Here is a 19,400-nt window from a genome sequence, read left to right on the forward strand (position 1 = left end):
TTAATGTATTTGTTTTAAATATCTTTCTATGCTCCTTTGATAAAGAATGTATAAAATCCAAATCTATGAGTCTTTATTTTCCTAATTCTTATTTAAATTATTTTTTACCTTCCATCTTTTTTTTATATTTTACTTTCTTTTCAGAAAAACTTATTACTGATTAGAGCTGAAGCAAAACTATCTTTTCAGCTCAGCAAATAAAAAGCTATCCTATTTTGATAAATTGATTAATTGGTTTGTTAGTTTGTTTAATTTTTTTACAACCTTAAATGATGAATTGAAGTAAATATTACGAAATTTGTTTATATTCAAATCATTTACATATTTTTTCATTTTCAAACCAAATATCTCATTAAATAAATAAAGTAGATATGTGAAAAAAATAAAGATTTCTTCCTTCCTTAAATTTTATAATTTAAATATTTGTAAAATCACAAATTTTTCAATAGAAGTTAAAAATTAACTCCTGCATAATAAATAAGATCAAATATATTACAATTCTTTATATTCTTAATAATCTCCAAGTATATCATTGTATAATTGAAATGAAGATATGTAAACGCATTCTTAACTTATTAGTAAAATCATGACGAAAAAGCTAAGCTATAAAAAATTATTGATATCTTTCTAATAAGAAAATTAAAAAAATAAAAGATTTGCTCTCTAAATTAAAAAAAAAATTGGTACTTGTATAAAAGAATAACTTCAAAAATTTATGGAGAATTGCTTGATATCTGCAATTATTTTACTACAAAAATTATCAACCGACATCATCAAAAAAAAAAATCCAGAATACAATTTTTTAGTTTTATAGACAATTTCTTTTAGAAAAATTCAACAACAGTAAATTTTATTAAAAAGATGAATTAAACGAATAATTAAATATCTTTTTTGATTTAGTAATTATCATTTTTTTAATTTTTTAAGTATATTTTTGGCTGGATTAGTATCACTTGTTGTAGTTGCTTTTCTTCTTCCTCTTCTGCCTTTTGTTACAACAACTTCATCTTCATCTTCAGCTTTTTCTTCAACTTGCATATCTGCTTCTTTATTATCTTTATTTTATGATTCTTCCTCCTTTTCAGCTGCAATTTAGTTATCTATAAGATCTTCATTCTTTATTTCTTTTATGGGTTATTCATTATCTGAATCCTTTTTTTTAGCATAATTAAATATAGCAAAATCATCATCACTCTCATTACACTCTTTAACATTTTTATCATCTTCCTCTATTATTCTGCTTAGCTCTCCTGTTGCTGCTGTGGATTCAGAGATGTCTTTAGTTAATTCTTCTCTTATTTTTTCTTCCTCTTCTTCATTAATTTCTTTATCATCTAATGAATCTTCTCCATCAGCTTCATCTTCATTTTAGGCTTCTGGTTTTAAGAAAATATTTCCTTCATCAAAAGCATTATCAATTACATTTTCACTCTCTTACTCCTAATCTTTCTTTTCTCCCTTAATTGTTCTCTTTACAAAAGTTATATATTTCTCCATAGTATCAACATAATCAGGAGTAAACTCTTTTAATTAATTTAATTAATTTTCATCTTCTTTAAAGCTGGTACATTAATTATCTCCCTTAAATTCAAAAAGTTATTTTAGTTTATCATTATTATATTGTTTAACAATCATTTTTTCATCAACTACATTTTAACTTAAGTCTTCTTTCAAGAACTATCTCTGTAGAACTTTTTCTTCCATAGTGCCACAAGCAACTAATCTGTAAATATGCACTGGTTTTGTTTATCCATCTCTCCAAATTCTTCCCATAACCTTAATTGATAAAATTTGATATAATTAATAATTCTATTAAATTCAATAATGATCTATAAAAATCACCCAAAGATAATTAAATATATTTAAAAATTATTTAAAAAAGGAAATTTAAATTAAAAAAGCATTAATATTACAACATTTTTCAATACAAACTGTGAAAATTTGATACTAAACCAAAATTTATTTTTCTAAAATTAATGAAGATTAATTACCTATAAATCGTTTGAAGGATTCCAGTTAGCTTCCATTAAAACCATTCTGTTTGCTGCACTAAGATTTAAACCTGTACCACCTGCACTACCACAAAGCAAGAAAACTTTGATGTCATTAGTGGGGTCTTAGAATCTTTTTGTTGAAAATATTTCTATTTATTGGAAAAATCAAAAAAAATTTCTAACCTATCAATCAATTCTTATCTTTTTTGTGCATTCACTGAACCATCAAGACGGACAAATTTTAAATTTTTTTATTTGATCATAATTTATAGAACATCAAGAGTTTAAGTCCAATAAGATACGATAATTATTCTTTCAGTTGATTTTTAGGCTATTTCAATCTATCTCATTTAATCTAGTAAATCTGAAATAAATTTAAACTTAAAAGAAGCTTCCCAATCATCAAGTTGATAATCTTAAGGGAAATATTGCTTAAACTCTTAAGACGTTTGCTATTTTTATTATAGATTATTAATTTAATCAAATATAAAAATAATTATTTTATTTACGTTGCCTACATCAGTGTATATAAGCTAAGGGTGATTGAGTAACTTTCTCATTATAGTCAGAAGGCCAAAAGCACCTTCACCAGTATCAAGTTCGCTTTTATTATATCTTGCTTATATCATCTTCTTATATAACATGTTTTAAAAAGGTGTAAGCTTCAAAAAGATAAAGTATTCAGAACGAGGAGGTAATAATTTTTCCAAAATATCAGCCTTTCTTCTTAAAACGAATCTACTGATTATATGAGTGAGTTCTTTACTTCTTACAGCAGCCTTTTCGACAGCATCTGCAGAAGCATCACTTTTTAAAGCTGCCAAAATAGGATCTGAAAAAACAAATTTAAACTACTTTTCGTTTTCAAAGATATTCGGGTTAACAAACCTTTAATTAGAAAAAATTAAGTTCATAATAAAAAGATATTATAATTTATACTTAACACAAGAGTAGAATTCATCTAAAGAGTTCTGAAGTGGTGTACCAGTTAGTATAATACGCCTATTGCATTTAATTGAATTAAAAGATCTAAATGTTTTGATATTCATGTTTTTGAGTCTGTGACCTTCATCGAAAATTAAGAGGTCACAAGCATTAGATAAAGTCTCTACATGCATTCTAAATTACTCGTAAGAAATTAGAAGCATTTTAGCTGAGCTACTTGCGAATTCTTTGCAAATTCTGATTACCTAATATTTATTAAATTTAGCAGTTTAATTTAATCAAATTTTGTTAAATTAAATATATTTTATACTGTTTCTCTTTTGCCTAAAGCTATTTTAGGGATTAAACGTGCATCTCCTAGCCATTTTTTTACTTCTTTATTCCAACTTCCTAATAGACTTACTGGTGCTACTACTACAACTTTTCTAATTAAAGGTGAAGTTCCTGAATGTGGATCTATTAATTAATTAATTATTTTTTTATAAACTATTTATAACCTAAAATAAATTTTTAGCATTACTTCTTCTTATCAAAGTCCAGATTAATGCTATTGTTTGAAGTGTCTTACCGAGACCCATACTATCCTAAAATTGATTATAAAATCAATTAATTAGTTATTTGAATAATATTTTAATAATTTACAGCTAAAATGCAACCACCAATATCAGGTCCTCTAAGGCCTGAAATACACTCAAACATAAATTTAACACCCAATCTTTGATGAATTCTCATGCTATTATTCAAGTAAACATCGATGTAAACAGGAAAAAGTTATTTATTAGAAGGGTCAGTGAGCAAATACGAGTTTTCAGGAACAACTATATCTGAGGGTTTAGGCCCTTCAGACTATGTATTTTTCTTCATTGGGGCTATTTTTTTTTTGGCGCTTTTAATGTATTTTAGACAAAAAAGAGTTAAATTTTAGTTTTAGTAAGAAATCTTTATCAAAAGAGTAGCTAAAAATAAACTAAATTACATTGTTTAATCTTTTTCATAAGTCATTTTGGCCTTGACAAAGCATCTTCCACTTAAGAAATCATCTTTTGATATTTTATCATCCTGCTCAACTAAATTTTATTAAAAAAATCAATTGAAATCATCACTTTAAATTACTTTCTGCTTACCAAAATATTAACCTACTATGTATTAGTTTCCATTATCTGGATTAGGACAATACAGTTTTGATTTGTAGCTATCGTAAATTTTTTCTCCATCTGAGTTATATATTTATACTTTACTAGAAGTAAATACTATAATACCATCATCTAATACTTTGTGTTTTTTCTTAACGTCTTTCGACCAAAAGCATTTATAAAATTCTTCAGGACTATTTTTTTCTTCTTATTATGGTGGTTAATTTTTTGCTGTAGGATTTGTGCTAAAAGTTGAGCTAGGTTTCATTTAAGTTTTAGTATCAGTATTACTTTTAACTTCTAACTTACTTACTAAAGGTTTGAATGGCTTTGACTTCAATCCTAATAAGCCCTATGGTTTATTTTAAATTACAGGAGTAGTTTTTTCTTTGTTTTCTTTTAAATTTTCTGAATCACTAATAGGCTATTCTTTTGAGTCAACTGACTCTTCTTTCTTAGTAGCTTTTGCTGACTCTAAGTTAGAAGGAGCAGAAATAGTTTATTTCAGCAATGGCTTTTAAAATGGTTTTGATAAACCGCTTGTATTTTCTGAACCATCTTTAGATCCAGGAGGTTTGAATGGTTTTTTTAACATTATAAAGTTTGAAAGTTGTAATGATTTATTATTTACTTTAAATCTATCCAATTATTTTTTAATAATAATTAAATATTGCGGCAAAAGTTGTATAAGGTTTTATCAAAAACATTATTTTTGATTTGAAATTTATATTAAAATTGTTGAATATTTAAGAATTTTAAATTTTTTAGTTGAAATTTGTTGAGAAAATTCAGAAAAAATAAATTCAATTAAGATATCATTTTTATTTTTAATAATAAATACTTTTAAAATGAATTTATATAACAAAAAAAAAGAATCATCTAAGAATAAATAGATGAATAAATCAATGAATTATTTAATCAATCAATTAATATAAATTAATCTAAATCTGAAAAAATTCATGTAAAATGTAACATTTTAAAAACTAAAATTAATCTAAATTTTAATTAAAAAAAAAATTTTATAAATTTTTTAAACTGTGTTTTATAAAAACTAAGAAAATATTAAATAATATTTGTAAATTTTGAATTTTATGAATTTAAAAACTAATATTTTTAATAGTTTTTTAATTAAATCTAATAATTATAAAATGTCAAAAATTAAATTTATGGTATTAAATATTTGTAATGTGTTTAAGTAATAAAAAATAAAAAAGCTAAAAATAATGATAGGTTTAAAAGTGGAAACTAGTTAATTTAAAAATTTTTTTAATTTTCTAACTAAAATCTAACAAAAAAGCATAAATAACTAAATTATTAATCTAATATTATTTATTTTATTAACTAAAAAATAAAATATTATCTTTTGATAAATTTATGATCAACCTACCTTCAAAATAACTTATCAAATTTAAATTAAAAAAATTGAAATCATTTTAATTTAAAACTCAAAATTACTCAATTATTAATTAATATCTTTACTGTCTCTTAGATAAATAAAAAAATAAACATATTTTTATTAGCTAAATTTGATTTTATATAAAAAAAATAAATTTTGCAAAAAGAATCTATTTAAATAACATTTTTTATTTTTAATTGATATTGATTATTTATATTCAAATCATATAAAGTTTTTAGGATTTATTTATTAATTTTTTAAATTTATTTTTACATTTTACAAACTTTATTGCTGCTTAATAAATGTAAGAAATTTTTTTTGCAAACATTTAGCTACTTATTAAAAAAAATATTATCAAAAAAAATATTTGTTCTTTTTTATATAAATGAATTTCTTTATAATGTTTTAATAAATCTTTTTTCTTATGTTTGTAAACTAATTGCTATAATGAAGTATAAAAATGAAGTTATAAAATAGTAAAATAAGCAACATTATATTTTTTTATATTTATTAATTTATTTATCAATCTATCATTTTGTGTTGGCAGCTAAAGATTAAAGTGCTAAATCACGTTCTTCAATAAGCTCCTTTGTTGTTACTTCGATTCTCTTTTTAGTTAACTCATCCCATTAAAGACCTTGTACTATTTGCCATTTACCATTTTGGCATGTTACTGGATATGAAAAGCATAAGCCTTCAGGGACACCGTAAGAACCATCACTGATTACTGCCATTGAAACAATTTAACCACTTTGGGTTCCAATAAACCAATCATGAATATGATCACAGGCTGCACTAGCTGCTGATGCAGCAGATGATTTTTCTCTCATCTATATGATAGCTGCACCTCTTTTTGCTACAGTTTCAACGAATTCTGTAGTCAACCACTTATCGTTGCTCACAGCTCCTCTAGCAGCTGTTACCATACCAGGTTAAGGATAATTCATGATTATTCCTTATGAAGCATCTGGCACTTGAGTAGCAGAATGGTTGCCCCAAATAATCAGATTACGAATTTATCTTGAATGGACTCCAATTTTTGAAGCTAAGATAGAATCAGCTCTATTTTGGTCAAGACGAGTCATAGCTGTGAAATTTTATTTAGGAATTGAAGGGGCATATCTTTAAACTATTAAGCAGTTAGTATTTGCAGGATTACCTACAACTAAAACTTTGCAATCTCTGTCTGCATACCTATCTATTGCTTCACCTTGAGCTTTGAAAATCTTTCCATTTTCGCTTAATAAATCTTTTCTTTCCATGCCTGGGCCTCTGGGTTTTGCACCTACAAGGACGGCTACTTAGCAGCCAACAAAAGCCTCATCTATACTTGTAGTTGTTCTTATGTTTGCTAAAAGAGGATAGGCACAATCATCCAATTCCATGACTGTTCCCATCATAGGTCTCTTAGAGTTAGGAAGTTCTAGAAGAGTAAGGTCTATTGGCTGATCTTGTCCAAAAAGACGACCTTAACCTGCAAAGAATACAAAAGCATAACCAATATTACCTGCTGCTCCTGTAACAGTAACCTTAATTGGCTATTTAAGTTGCTTGTTAGGACACATGTGTCTTCCAAGGGTATGAATTCTATCCATTTGGTTTATATTATTGATTTACCTTTTTTTACTGAATTATCTTTTTGATCAAATATTTATTTGAATTTTATTTAATTATAACGATTAAATAGGAGACGTATCCTCTCTTCTACTTACTTACCATTTATTTAAAAATTCAAGCAAATCAACATGATTTATATGGGAATGAATTAGGTAAAAGAAAGCAAGCATGTATATTTTTAGAACAGAATTTTGGGTGCTTTTGAATTTTATTATATGGATAATAAATAAATGTGATATATGATTGAGCCATAAAATATCTCAATAATTACGTCACTTACGTAGAAATGATTATTTACGCACTTAAAATCCTTAAGCAAATTTCATTCAGCTTTCTTTCTCCTTAACTTCTATATTTGTAAATTTAAAAGCTTTTCTGATCAACTTTAAAACTAGCATTATAAATTGAAGTTAAATCTTAACTTAACTATTGAAGTATCAGATAACAACAAAATTATTACTTAACTATAATAGAATTTTCTAATTAGAAGAGTATCTTTGTAACTAAAATTTCAAATCTATATCTTATAAATTCGAAATAAGATATAAATTAAAAATATTAATTTCTTATCAATTTTCTATTTATTATTTAACAATTTTTTTTTCTACTCAAAATAAACAGCTTGTCTCTTTCTCTTCCCTCTGATCTTAATTATTCCACTTTTAGTAATTAAAAAGTTTAAATAATTTTTATTTGGCTATTTTTTATGCATCGTTTTACGTTATTTAAATGATCATTTATAAAAATACATCCAAAATCTACTAATAAAATGTATCTTAACTAAAATGATTTAAATAATTTTAAATATTACGAGGATGCTAAGAACTTTTTTTTAGAAGTATAATTAATTTTTATATTAAATACTGATGATTTTTTCCTTATATTTTTTCGTTATTATCAAATATTCAAATATAGATTTTATAAGTATTTAAAAGTAATAATTTTTTTTAATTACAAATAGACTTGAGTATTTCTTAAAAGAATTAGTTTTTAAATATAAAGTAAAAAATGTATTGCTTTTGAAGATTAATACTTTTCTGTAATATTTATAATTAAGATTATTGAAATAAATATTTTTTTTAATTTAACAAATCTTTGGTTATAAAAAGCGGTTTTTGTTCAATTTTTTGAATTAAAACTTGAGATTTAAAAAAATAAATCAATGGACTTAAATTAAAATATTAAAATTTCTACACCAAAAGAATTAGATAATATTATGTAATAGTAGCAGTAGTTTTTGTGTAAATTACATAAAAAGTAAAATTTATTCAAATGTTCATGTGAGTAAAATTTTATTTGTACAACTTGCTTTGACTCAGGAAAGCATATAAATCATGTAGTTGATACTATAGCATCAGATGAAGCTCCTAATTCAATAAACTTCTAAAAAATATATTTAAAAAATGTTTGTTATTTATCACCTTTCATAATTAATTTGTACAAATTTTGATATTTAGAAAACAAATAATTCTTTTAATTTAAAAGAAAGATGAAGAAAAAGGTGAGCAAGGTTAAGTTTTTGAAGTAAAAGGAGATTTGTTGAATTTTTAGGCTGATATAATTGTATAATAGTGTAATTGTATTACTACAAATGAAAAAGGGCTTTCTTAATCTATATTAAAAAAATTTGGGGTAAGTGCTTATGAGACAAGAGTGAAAGGTAAAGGAAATATTGCTGATGTAAGCTCAATAGATATTCCAGGTACATGCTTATTTTAAAAACCTAAGATAAAAAACAAAAATTGCTAAATCCAATATATCGCAAATCTCTTTAGCCAATTTACGCCAGGAAAGAATGGATTTAAATACTAAAATACACTATGTCAATAAATATAGGATCCATTAACAAACAAACCTATTGTTGATAATTTCTCAAGTAGAGAAAAATGGTTTGAAGTGTGCTTATAATAATTGGCAGATTTTGCTAAGGAAAAGCAATTATTCAAGATAGCATTTCCCTATAAAATTGGATGTGGCCTCGCAGGAGGTAAATGGGAAAACTACAAAAAAATGATATAAGAATTTTCAGAGAATAATATAGATTTAAAAATATACATCGTCTAACTTGAAGAATGAAAATAATTTGTAACAAATAAAAACAATAAAACTATCTCTAAATTATAATATACTTACGAAATAAGATATGACCTCGCGAGAGGTAATAGGAAAACTAAAAAAAAGAACTAAATATGTCTAACTTGATAAGTGAAATAATTTTATAACAAATAAAAACTATAAAAAACTAACCCTAAATTATTTAAAACTATTTTTTTTATTGGTTATTTAATTTTATTTGCGATTTGTTAACCTATACTTCCTTCTATTAATCTTTTTTCGTATCAGTATTCTAATCAATTATATCAATTTACAGTAGTATTTCTTTATCCAGTAACTTGGTATGAATATGACTATTATTATAGATAAATAAAAATTTTTATTACTTTTTATTATTTTAAAAAAATATTACTTGGCTTATCTAACCAGGAACTTAACTGCTGTATCTTTAACCTTCAACTGGTGTATAGGTTGTATTGCTATAGCTATTTATACGAAAATAATTTAAATGAGAAAAGAATAGGTAAATTAGATATATATATGTATTTTACTTTGCATCTCCAGCATAGTAGGATTTATATTCTGGTAGCTTTCCAGATGTTGTAGTATAAGTGGTTGTGGTAGAGTTAGCAGTGGTATAGTTTTGTGGTGTTCCAGTAGTCACATTAACAGTGTAAGATGGAGTGGCAGTTGTTGTTTGAGGAATGGTGTAAGTTTAATATGTAGTAGTTGTGGCAACACTTTGAGGAGTGTAGATACTCTCAGTTGTTTTAGGTGCTGATCTTTTTACAGTCTCATCTTCTGTTCTATAAAGTGTGGCAGGAGTGTTAAAAGTGCTATTAAAAATATTATTTTAAATCTAATAATTTTTATGTTGTTATTTATTACTTTGATTAATAAGCTGAAGTCTTTTAGAAACTTGTTCTAGAGGCATCTAAGTTCATGGTTAAACTGTTTCTGAGATCTCTGCTTCCAGCTAAAATTTGATTCAACTACCTAAATTGATTATAATCAATTTTAGTTAATTAAATATAAATCATGTAAAATTTACAAGTTATTGATTGTTGAGTAAGTAAACATTTTCCTGCTTTGATCACTTTGAACTCCATAGACTTCAATTTGGACACATTATGGATTTTCAGCAGTTTGAGGAATTAAGAAACCTTTTTTGAAATGTTTCTCAGTATTTTTAACAAAGCTTTTTGAAAGATCTTTTCCATCTATCCATATTCTACAATCATCCTTGGATAATCCAAAAACGAGTCCTGGTTCTCTTCCATAAGACTCTTAAGTAAAGAGATAGCTTGTAGGAAGAGGCTTTGTGTATTATGAATACTAGTTATTTTCAATAACTGGGTAGAAGTGTCTATACCTTGGACTTAATTAGAAAATATAATTTTCCATACTTAAAGAATCTGTTGATCCCCATTTTTGAGAGCTGAATCCACCAACTGTGTATTTTTCTCCTTTAGCATCAACAAATTGAAGCAATATAAAAGTTTATCCAGCAAAGCTAGTAAGTTGTGAGGAAAACTAATCAAAATTATAGTTTTTTACATCAGCTTGATATAGTAACTTCAATTAATTTGAGTTAAGCAAATATTAATTGTTAAGATAAAGATGGATTAATTATTCTTGCTTGACTAGTTATTGTTTTGAAGCCTCGGGCATTTGAGGAAGTAAGAAAGGTACAGTTCCATCTAAAAATTTGCTCTTGAAATAGACATGGATAAGGGAAGCAATCAGATTAATTTAATCTTTAACTAACATTCCAAATGTCCAAAATTCTACTTTTGCTATTAATTAAATACAAATGATTGTTATTCTTTGATTCTCCCAAAAATATGTTATTCAAACATTAAAAATGTGAATTTAAATTAATTTTGAGAACAAAAGTTTATTTAAAATAAATTGATTGGCTCTCTTTAATTTAAAAAATTATATTATTTTATTCTTTTATTTTTTAGAATTAAAAAAAGAACATAGAAGTATTTGAAAGCAAGCTATATGTATATATATTTATTTTCAGTGAATATCTGGTCTTATTTTTTGTTGTTTTTTATTTATTTAAAAATAAAAAGTAGACTTCTGAATTGATTAAGAAATATTATTCGTTTTTAGCTTATTTAACAAAACTGATAGTTAGAGTTTTAATAAAGTTATCTACTATTCAGTTATTATATAAACTAATTTTATTTTTTAAAATTGATGAAGATGAAATTTTATTTTTTGGTTTTATAAGACAGCAATTTAATGTTTAAAGTAAATGAATTACTGTCATTGTTGGGGAAGATCCTGTCAACAATTTATCTAGATAATGCATCATTCATTTTTTAATCAGGGTTGGCATTCAACATATGAAGAATTGTTAGAACTAAATCAAGGGCCTCGCTGTAATTAATCACAATGTTTATGTATTCCTTCTTTTTCATAGCTTTTCTCATATGTGGGAATAGGATTGCACTTAGAAGTCCTACAACATCATGCTTAAGGTAGGTTTCACTAAGTGATTTGTTTGAGGGCTTTCTTATTATTAATTCAACTATTATAAATTTAAAGGATGGATAAAGATAAGTATCATTAATTAATTATAAGAAATAAAATAAATTTATAAATTATTTTTGTCAATTTATTGATCTAAAAAAAGTTGGAATCTTGTATAAAATCTTACGAACTTCAATAAATATATCAACATCAACCTTTCCTGATGATGAATTTTTTAGCATAAACTCATGGAGTCTTTCTCCTAGTAGTAAATTTTCTGGGAACAAGTCTTTAAAAGCTTAAACATTAAGCTCATTCTTGTCCTTAGTCCTATTTTTTATAATGTATATATTTAAAATTTATGTTTAAACTCGTAAAGCGCTTTAAAAAATCATAATTAACCAACTTTAAACGCTATCTCATATTTAAAAACGAAATCTTAAAAAGTATTAAATACAGCGATAAATTATGAAATTTAATAAAAAATGAAAAGATCTATACTCAGCGTAAGAGTTAGCTGTCTTCTAAAAGAATTCTTTGAGTCTTTTGATTTCTTCTTCTCTGAATGAATATTCTTTTCTGCTTTAATTACAGCCCATTACTGAAATGTATTATAAGGGTGTTTTTGATTTATTATTATAAATATTATAGTTTTGTTGATTTAATCAATTATTTGAAATAGTATTGTTTTTTTGATTAAAGAATTGCTGATTAAATTTATATAATTTTTTATTCAAGATTAATGCAAATTAATTTCATTGAATCATTATTTTCTAAGATATATATATCTTTGTTTATTTATTTGCTTTTTTGATAGATATATTGATTGACCTGCATACCCTACCTAACAAAGTCTTATATATTTATTTTTTAGCTTAATGGTTATTTATAACTATAGAAATTACATTTTGCCAATCTAAGTTTTTTATACAGTAATTCTTGTGCATAATTATTTTAAGAAAAATTTTGAAAAATTTATAACCACTAGTACTAAAATATAAGTGAAAAAAACAAATAAACTACTTAAATTTTAAGATTTAACTAATTTAATTATTATTTTAGATTTATTCATAAAAACCAATAGATATTTCAAAAAATAAATCCATTTTCTAAAAATAGTTGTTATTATCATTATTCTAGATCTGGTGAAAATAAAAATAGTTTCTGAGGCAACAATATTTATTAAAAATAAAATCCTAGAAAAATTTTGTAAAATAAATTACATCAATACTTTAAGATCAAGTATAAATAAATAAAAAATAAATCACCACTTTTAAGATCATTAAATCATTATTATAAATAACTTTACAGTTTAACAAAAAAAAAAAATTATATAATGTTAGAATTTGATAACAATTAAAAGCTAATTAGGTTATTGAAGAAAATCATGTAAAAATTAATCTATATTAATTATTCATTTTTACAAAAATAATTAATCAATATAATTTCTTAATTTGTATAAAATCAAACAACTTAAAAACTACTCAACTTAGGTTTGCTTAAAAGATTAGAGTTAATATAGTATATTTAGATTAGTTTGGCTCTTCATTAAATATTCATGATAGAGAATTAAGATGTAAAACTCATCATAATATTGGTCTTTTTTTTTCTCACTTTAAACAAAAAAATAATAAAATACCTCTCAGTTATTAAAAATACACAAATTTATAGAAAAAGATAGAAAATAATTAAATAAAAAGGTGGATTTAATTCGCAAAAATGCATAATTTTCCTTTTTTTAGCTTTTTTAATTTCTAATAACAAGTTAAAATTTTATTAAAAAATTAATAAACTTTTTGACTAAAAAGAGGAAGGCTATTAAATTTTATGTATCATTAAATAATCTAAAATAAATGGCAAGCCTTGAAAATATTTAACTTACAATATTTATTAAGAGTAAATGCAATATTTAAATTTGACCAAAATGCTTTTAAATTTATAAATTTTGATAATAATTTATGTATTTATTTCTATTTTTAGAAAATTAAATATATATTTTTTTATTTAAAATCTTGTAAGTATCACTTAGTTCATCTCAAAAATATTTTCATAAAAAATTTCATGCTAGACTTTAGGTTTTAAATTAATTTAAATGATAATTTAAGGTTTTTTAAAAGATTAGTCTTTTAAATTTCGTTTTTCTCTTACATTTACAAAATTATTTTTTTAACTTATTTGTAATTTATTTTATTAAAGATTAATTATAATAAGGAAATGAATCATTAATTATAATTACTTGACCAAAGAATTTTAAAATAAATTTATCCATTTATAAATTATTAAAATTTCAATAAAATCTAAAAAATAATTATTTTTATCGCTGAAAATTTTTAGCCACTTTAGTTTTTATATATTAGTAAGATAAGAGGTTTGATTTATTTAAACAAAATTAAATATTTTTAGTAAAAATTGAAGTACTTTCATAGTTATCTTCTTAAAAGATTTCCATTTTCTAAATTATTTTTTAATTTCTTTGATATTAATAAATGGAAAAAAATTTAAATAAGAATACAATTCTTAAAGATTACTTGCTTATTTTTTAAGTAAGTATTTATTGTACTTACACTCATCTTGATTTCATATAATTTATTTATTTTTTTAACAATTACTTTTAAAATTTATTATCATATTTTAAAAACTAGAAATTTAATAAAATTTGGTGTTAAAGGGCATAAATGATTTATTAAAATTAGAAATAAATATTTTTTTTTTGGCAAAAAATAAATTGAAATATTAACAGACAAATTTCAATTCAATAAATTAATTTATGTAATGTTTTTTTATTTGTTTGCGTATGCTTTGTTTGTAATTTATTGCTTTCCATAAGATAATTTACTTGGTTTTTCTATTGTAAAAGTAATAATTAATTGACTTTTTGATTATTTATAGGTTAATAAAGATATTTATTTATTTATCTTTTACGAAAAGATAGAAATTGACTAATTCAATATAGACAAAAAAATTAAATTTAAGAATGACAGAAGAAAGCGATTTAAATAATATAAATTTAATAGAATATGAAGAATTTATTTAAACAGAAACAACTAATCAAAATATTGAGGTTGACTAATTAGGTTTAGAAGATGAAAGATAGGGTATTCAAGAAGTTTCGAATATTTTGAAAGCAAAAGATAATGATTAAGATTCTAATAATGAAAGCTATGTAAATTGTGAAATCAGTAACTAAGAAAAAGAGAATAATCGAATTTTACTAACTAGCGATGATCAAATTGAATATGATGTTAATAATTCTTAAATGAGCAATAAAAGTATGATTAAATTAAGTTTTATTTGAGTAAAAATGTTAATTTGTACAATTTATTTGATAAATTTAGGAGACATAAGTCCCAACTGCGATAAAAAAAGATAATACAAAAGTAATAGAAGCAGCTTAGTTAAATAGTAGGAAAATACAAATAAGCAGCCAACATTAGATAATTTAGCCTATATAACCAATTCACCTTAATCCTCAAAGTAATCAATTATTATAAAAATTTAAATGAAAAGTTAAATTACGTAGCTTTTTTTTAGAAAAGGGAGCAGAGAAATTATTTTCGAAGAAAAAATTATCCACATGCAGAATATCATAAATGCCTAAAAAGAGTAGATAAACTAGAAAGACGATAAAATAGCATTTCTACTGAATTAAATTTAAGAGATGAACTAGCAAATGCAGAAGAAAAATGCAGAGATATCTTAAACTAGGGAAGACCTTAATAAAGCTTAATAGGAAGTATTTAATTGGCACTTATATTAATTTTTAGTATTTTACTTAGTTATTTGTTGATGCTTTTAACTGCATTCAAAATTAAGAGAGTTACTAAAAACGTTGGCAGACTTTATTAATAACAATTTATATCAATTGATTTTTTATTTATTTATTTATTTAACTAAAAAAACTTACTAACTTACTTTGCTTAATTTTAGTCAATCAGCTAAATTTTAATGCTTTTTTTCTTAAACTTTAAAAAAATAGATTGATCTTTTAAAATAACAGCAGATGATCAAAGATGAAATTTAGAATGGTAAGTCTCAGATTCTAGATATTTAAATATAAAAAGAAGGTAGTTAATTTATTTATTTATTTAGTGCTCTAATTTATATTTACTTACTTAATTAATAAATTGTTTAAATAGTTGGAATTATTTTAAATATGCTTTAATTTGTTAGTATTAATTAAATTATTATGTAATAGAATAAATAATACAGAATTTAGATAATAAATTAGTTGCTAGCAGAAATAATTCACCTATCATAACAAGTGATATGAAAATAAAAGATAAAGGAGCTAATTAGATTTTATCTGAAAATGAAACGAATATAACAGAAATTAAATAAACGAATTCGAAAAATAATAAAAAGCAAATGGAAAAACTTCTTAATTCAGCAGCTACTACAAGTTATTATAATAATAGCTAAATAGGGAATAGCTTATCAGCTACTACTTAAAAAAATACCTAAAAAACTAGAGAAATGGGCATTAAAAATCCTTGGAACAATCAAAGTTAAATTGCATCAAACCAATAATTATCAGCAGAGAATAATGCAGGAGCTGACACAACAACTTCATAGAATATCATCCATTAATCTCCTATGACAAACTATAATTCTACTGAGGTAAGAGCTAATTTAAATAGTAATAATAAAGATAATATTGCAAATTCAAATATACCTAATTTAGCTTAGTTATTAAATGAGTAACCGAAATAAAATAATTTTTGCCACAAAAAAAACACTATGTCTACAGATTTCGTCTACAAAAGAGAACCTCTTGCACAAGCTTAAATATAGAATATTTAATCTACATTTAACATAAATAACATTTAAGATAATCATGAGATTTTACCTAATAAAATTAATAACAATTTTTCAAAATACATTTCAAATACAAACATAAATGGAGGATTGCATAATTTTTAAAATATTAATTAAAACCTTTACAGAAGCTGTAGTAACCACACTTCCAACATTCTTACTAATAATACATCTGGGAATAAATTATATCAGCCAAATGAGAATAGAGTAAAAGAGTTTTATGAAAAATCCAACTCATAACCTCCAACTCAATGTTCGACTGCTAAAGGTGGCTCATCTTTAATTAACTAGGAAAACAACAAAAAAAGCGAAAGCTATAGAGAATAGTACATAAAAAATATAGAGGTAATTTATTCTTCCTATTGAGACATTTAATTCTTTATTCAGCTTAAAAATTATATTTTAGGGATATAAAAAAATAAAAAATAACTAAAATATTATCTTTTTTTTCACTAATTTAGGAATTGCAGAAAAGACTCGATTTTCTCAAACAAAAAAGAAATGAGTATGAAGTTAGGCCAGTAAATTAATAAATAAATTAGTTTAAAAATAAAAAATAATTTTACATAATTGAACAAACAGGATTACCTGAATGCCTCTTAGAGCACAAGATTCACTTCAAATGTACAAAATAATTATAAAGATAGAAACTTTAATTCAAGCATCAGTAGCCCTATTAAATAGGTTCCTAACTTAAATAGTAAACTGCAATAATCATAAAGTATACTCTTAAATCCTAACAATAACTCTCTTATTTCATCAACAGTAAATTAAAAACTAAATGAAAATATGCTGGTCCACTTTGCATAAATTAAAAAGCTAGAAAATATGGTACCTAGCAAAGATAGTTACTTCAACAAGTAGGTATTTTCAGTTTAAAATAGCCAACCTTAACCTTTGGCGTTTACAAGCAACATCCAAAAATAGGAAGAAAATGTAGCTTAAAAATATGCATAATCTCCTCAGCCTATATCGAGTAAATTAAATAAATATATTAATGGTAACGCTAATAGTGCACTTAACTATTATAGTTCAGTTCCATTAATACCTTAAAATGATGAATACAAATCAATTAATGTTCTTAATAATGTTTAAAATTAAAATCACCAAGCTGCCACGCCAAATTTAGATTTGGGATTACTTAGTGCTAAGTAAACAATAAATAAGCAATACTTTCCTGTATCTTCAAAGCAAAAGTTCAAAAATAACGAATATAGTCTTCAAAATAACGCTTACATTATATAAGATAAAGTAGATTCAGTTTCACCTACTAAAGTGTACTCCACGAGAAATAGTTAAAATAATTATCAGTCACTTCTTGATAATCTAGCTCTTTCAGCAAGTCTAAAAAGTAATTCATATATCAATCCAAAATATTCTTTTCTCAAATACAATTAATTTAATCATAGAAGAAATTAATAACCACAAAATGAGTTGGGACAGTCTAAACCTAAAAGACACCGGTACACCTTCTAATTTTATATCAAGTGGTGGAATAAGCAGTTCACACATCAAGCATTCTAGTGTGACAGCGTTTAATAAATTTGCTCCTATATCTGTCAAAAATAGTTATTGTAAATTAAATTTAAAATATATATTTTACCAATATTTAAAATTAAAACTAAATAGAAGCCTATGAAAGCGAAAAAAATTAGAATTATTTTAGCAAAGTAAGTAGTAGTAACAACAATCACAACAACAATACTAATAATATTAACACAAATAGTAATAAATGCTACTTTAATATGCAAGATTAGCTTAATTAAGTAATAATTGATAATAAAGAATATTGTAAATAATAATGACAACTTAAAATAAGAGAGATGGGATGATATTATTGAAGAAAGAGATAAAATATATAATAAATACTAATTTTATACTTTGTTTTTAATTTAATTAACCTACCCTTTAAATTAAAAATAGAATATGCATGAAATTAATTACATATAGCATGCAAATTTAAACAAAAATAAACAAAATATTTCAAAATGTATATTTTTTATATATCAATAAGAATAAAATTAATAAGTATTAAATAAATTAATAAAAATAATTTTGGTTAGTTAAACAACCAATTGCTGCAATTTTAAATTACTTAAATTTCATTAAAATAGGTCTTCTTATTTTAAAGATATTAGATTATTAAAATTTACAAAATGATAATCAAAATATTTTAAAGTTTGTATTAAATTTATATGTAAACAATAAATATTTTTAATCAAAGAAATAATCAAATAAGTAATAAATCTAATAGTAGTGCTTTTAAAAAATATTTTATAGCATATTATATTACTTAAATTTATTATTTATATCTCCCCAATTTATAATTATTAAAATTAATGAACCTACATTTGGTTATTAAAATTAAAAGAATCATAAATGAACTATTATTGTATAAATTTTATGTGCATATTTAAAATAACTATTAGTCAATTAAGTAAATTAATTACTTTGCCATAAATTTTAAAACAGTTTAAAATAATTATCTAAAGTTTTTATTTATATTTAAAGTTTTTATGTTAAAAATATAAAGTATAAAAAACTAAATATTTTTTTATATGTTTATAATCATAAATCAATACATCTATCAAATAATTAATAAATATTGTATTGAATTAGATTTTATTTTTTATTTTTTTGAATAAAAAACATATTTTTGTATTTAAATTGCAAATGAATTTAAAAATTAAAACATAATGCTTTTAATGTTTTCATTTTTTTGAGTTTAACAAATGTTTATATATAAATCAATAAAGTAAGTAAAAAGTTAATACATAAATTTATTATTGCTCATAAACTTCAATATTATTTAAATTATTTAACTTGCCCAACCAACTAAATATTTAAAGATATGATTTGGTTTTTTAGTATCTATCAAAATTTCAATCAAAAATTTATTTAATATTATTATTTTTACTTTTTTGTGATTAATTAATTAAATATTTAAGTTAGAAACATAAA

At 23.2% G+C, this 19,400-nt stretch overlaps 5 protein-coding genes across 5 annotated transcripts; 2 read left to right on the forward strand and 3 right to left on the reverse strand. All coding sequences in view use genetic code 6, as the record gives it.

The window, feature by feature from the left end:
* Positions 1-906: 906 nt before the first annotated feature.
* On the reverse strand, positions 907-4,667 carry TTHERM_00237490 (SNF2 family amine-terminal protein; the record flags this gene model as incomplete). The annotated part of the gene is made up of 10 exons (XM_001024779.3): positions 907-1,776; positions 1,992-2,124; positions 2,178-2,446; positions 2,504-2,882; positions 2,934-3,184; positions 3,250-3,395; positions 3,460-3,523; positions 3,582-3,825; positions 3,916-4,006; positions 4,064-4,667. The coding sequence occupies 10 exons, from the start codon at positions 4,665-4,667 to the stop codon at positions 907-909; spliced, it is 3,051 nt and encodes a 1,016-aa protein (XP_001024779.2).
* Positions 4,668-5,998: 1,331 nt separating this feature from the next.
* TTHERM_00237500 (cytoplasmic and cytosolic malate dehydrogenase family protein) lies at positions 5,999-7,063 on the reverse strand (the record flags this gene model as incomplete). Its single annotated transcript, XM_001024780.1, has 1 exon — positions 5,999-7,063. One exon carries the CDS (start codon positions 7,061-7,063, stop codon positions 5,999-6,001), a length of 1,065 nt encoding a protein of 354 aa, XP_001024780.1.
* A 1,184-nt stretch (positions 7,064-8,247) lies between these two features.
* Positions 8,248-9,161, forward strand: TTHERM_00237510 (hypothetical protein; the record flags this gene model as incomplete). Its single annotated transcript, XM_001024781.2, has 2 exons — positions 8,248-8,421; positions 8,571-9,161. The coding sequence occupies 2 exons, from the start codon at positions 8,248-8,250 to the stop codon at positions 9,159-9,161; spliced, it is 765 nt and encodes a 254-aa protein (XP_001024781.2).
* Positions 9,162-9,445: 284 nt separating this feature from the next.
* Positions 9,446-12,223, reverse strand: TTHERM_00237520 (TLD protein; the record flags this gene model as incomplete). Its single annotated transcript, XM_001024782.2, has 8 exons — positions 9,446-9,493; positions 9,553-9,625; positions 9,692-9,976; positions 10,029-10,136; positions 10,192-10,936; positions 11,416-11,682; positions 11,812-11,954; positions 12,126-12,223. 8 exons carry the CDS (start codon positions 12,221-12,223, stop codon positions 9,446-9,448), a joined length of 1,767 nt encoding a protein of 588 aa, XP_001024782.2.
* A 2,333-nt stretch (positions 12,224-14,556) lies between these two features.
* On the forward strand, positions 14,557-18,244 carry TTHERM_00237530 (hypothetical protein; the record flags this gene model as incomplete). Its single annotated transcript, XM_001024783.3, has 9 exons — positions 14,557-14,893; positions 14,960-15,098; positions 15,156-15,357; positions 15,601-15,688; positions 15,820-16,784; positions 16,901-16,960; positions 17,022-17,790; positions 17,849-18,013; positions 18,069-18,244. Exons 1-9 carry the CDS (start codon positions 14,599-14,601, stop codon positions 18,242-18,244), a joined length of 2,859 nt encoding a protein of 952 aa, XP_001024783.3. The 5' UTR covers positions 14,557-14,598.
* Positions 18,245-19,400: the final 1,156 nt, after the last annotated feature.

This window comes from Tetrahymena thermophila (assembly GCF_000189635.1).
Source record: "Tetrahymena thermophila SB210 genomic scaffold scf_8254373, whole genome shotgun sequence".
In the NCBI taxonomy this organism is placed as follows: Eukaryota; Ciliophora; class Oligohymenophorea; order Hymenostomatida; family Tetrahymenidae; genus Tetrahymena; species Tetrahymena thermophila.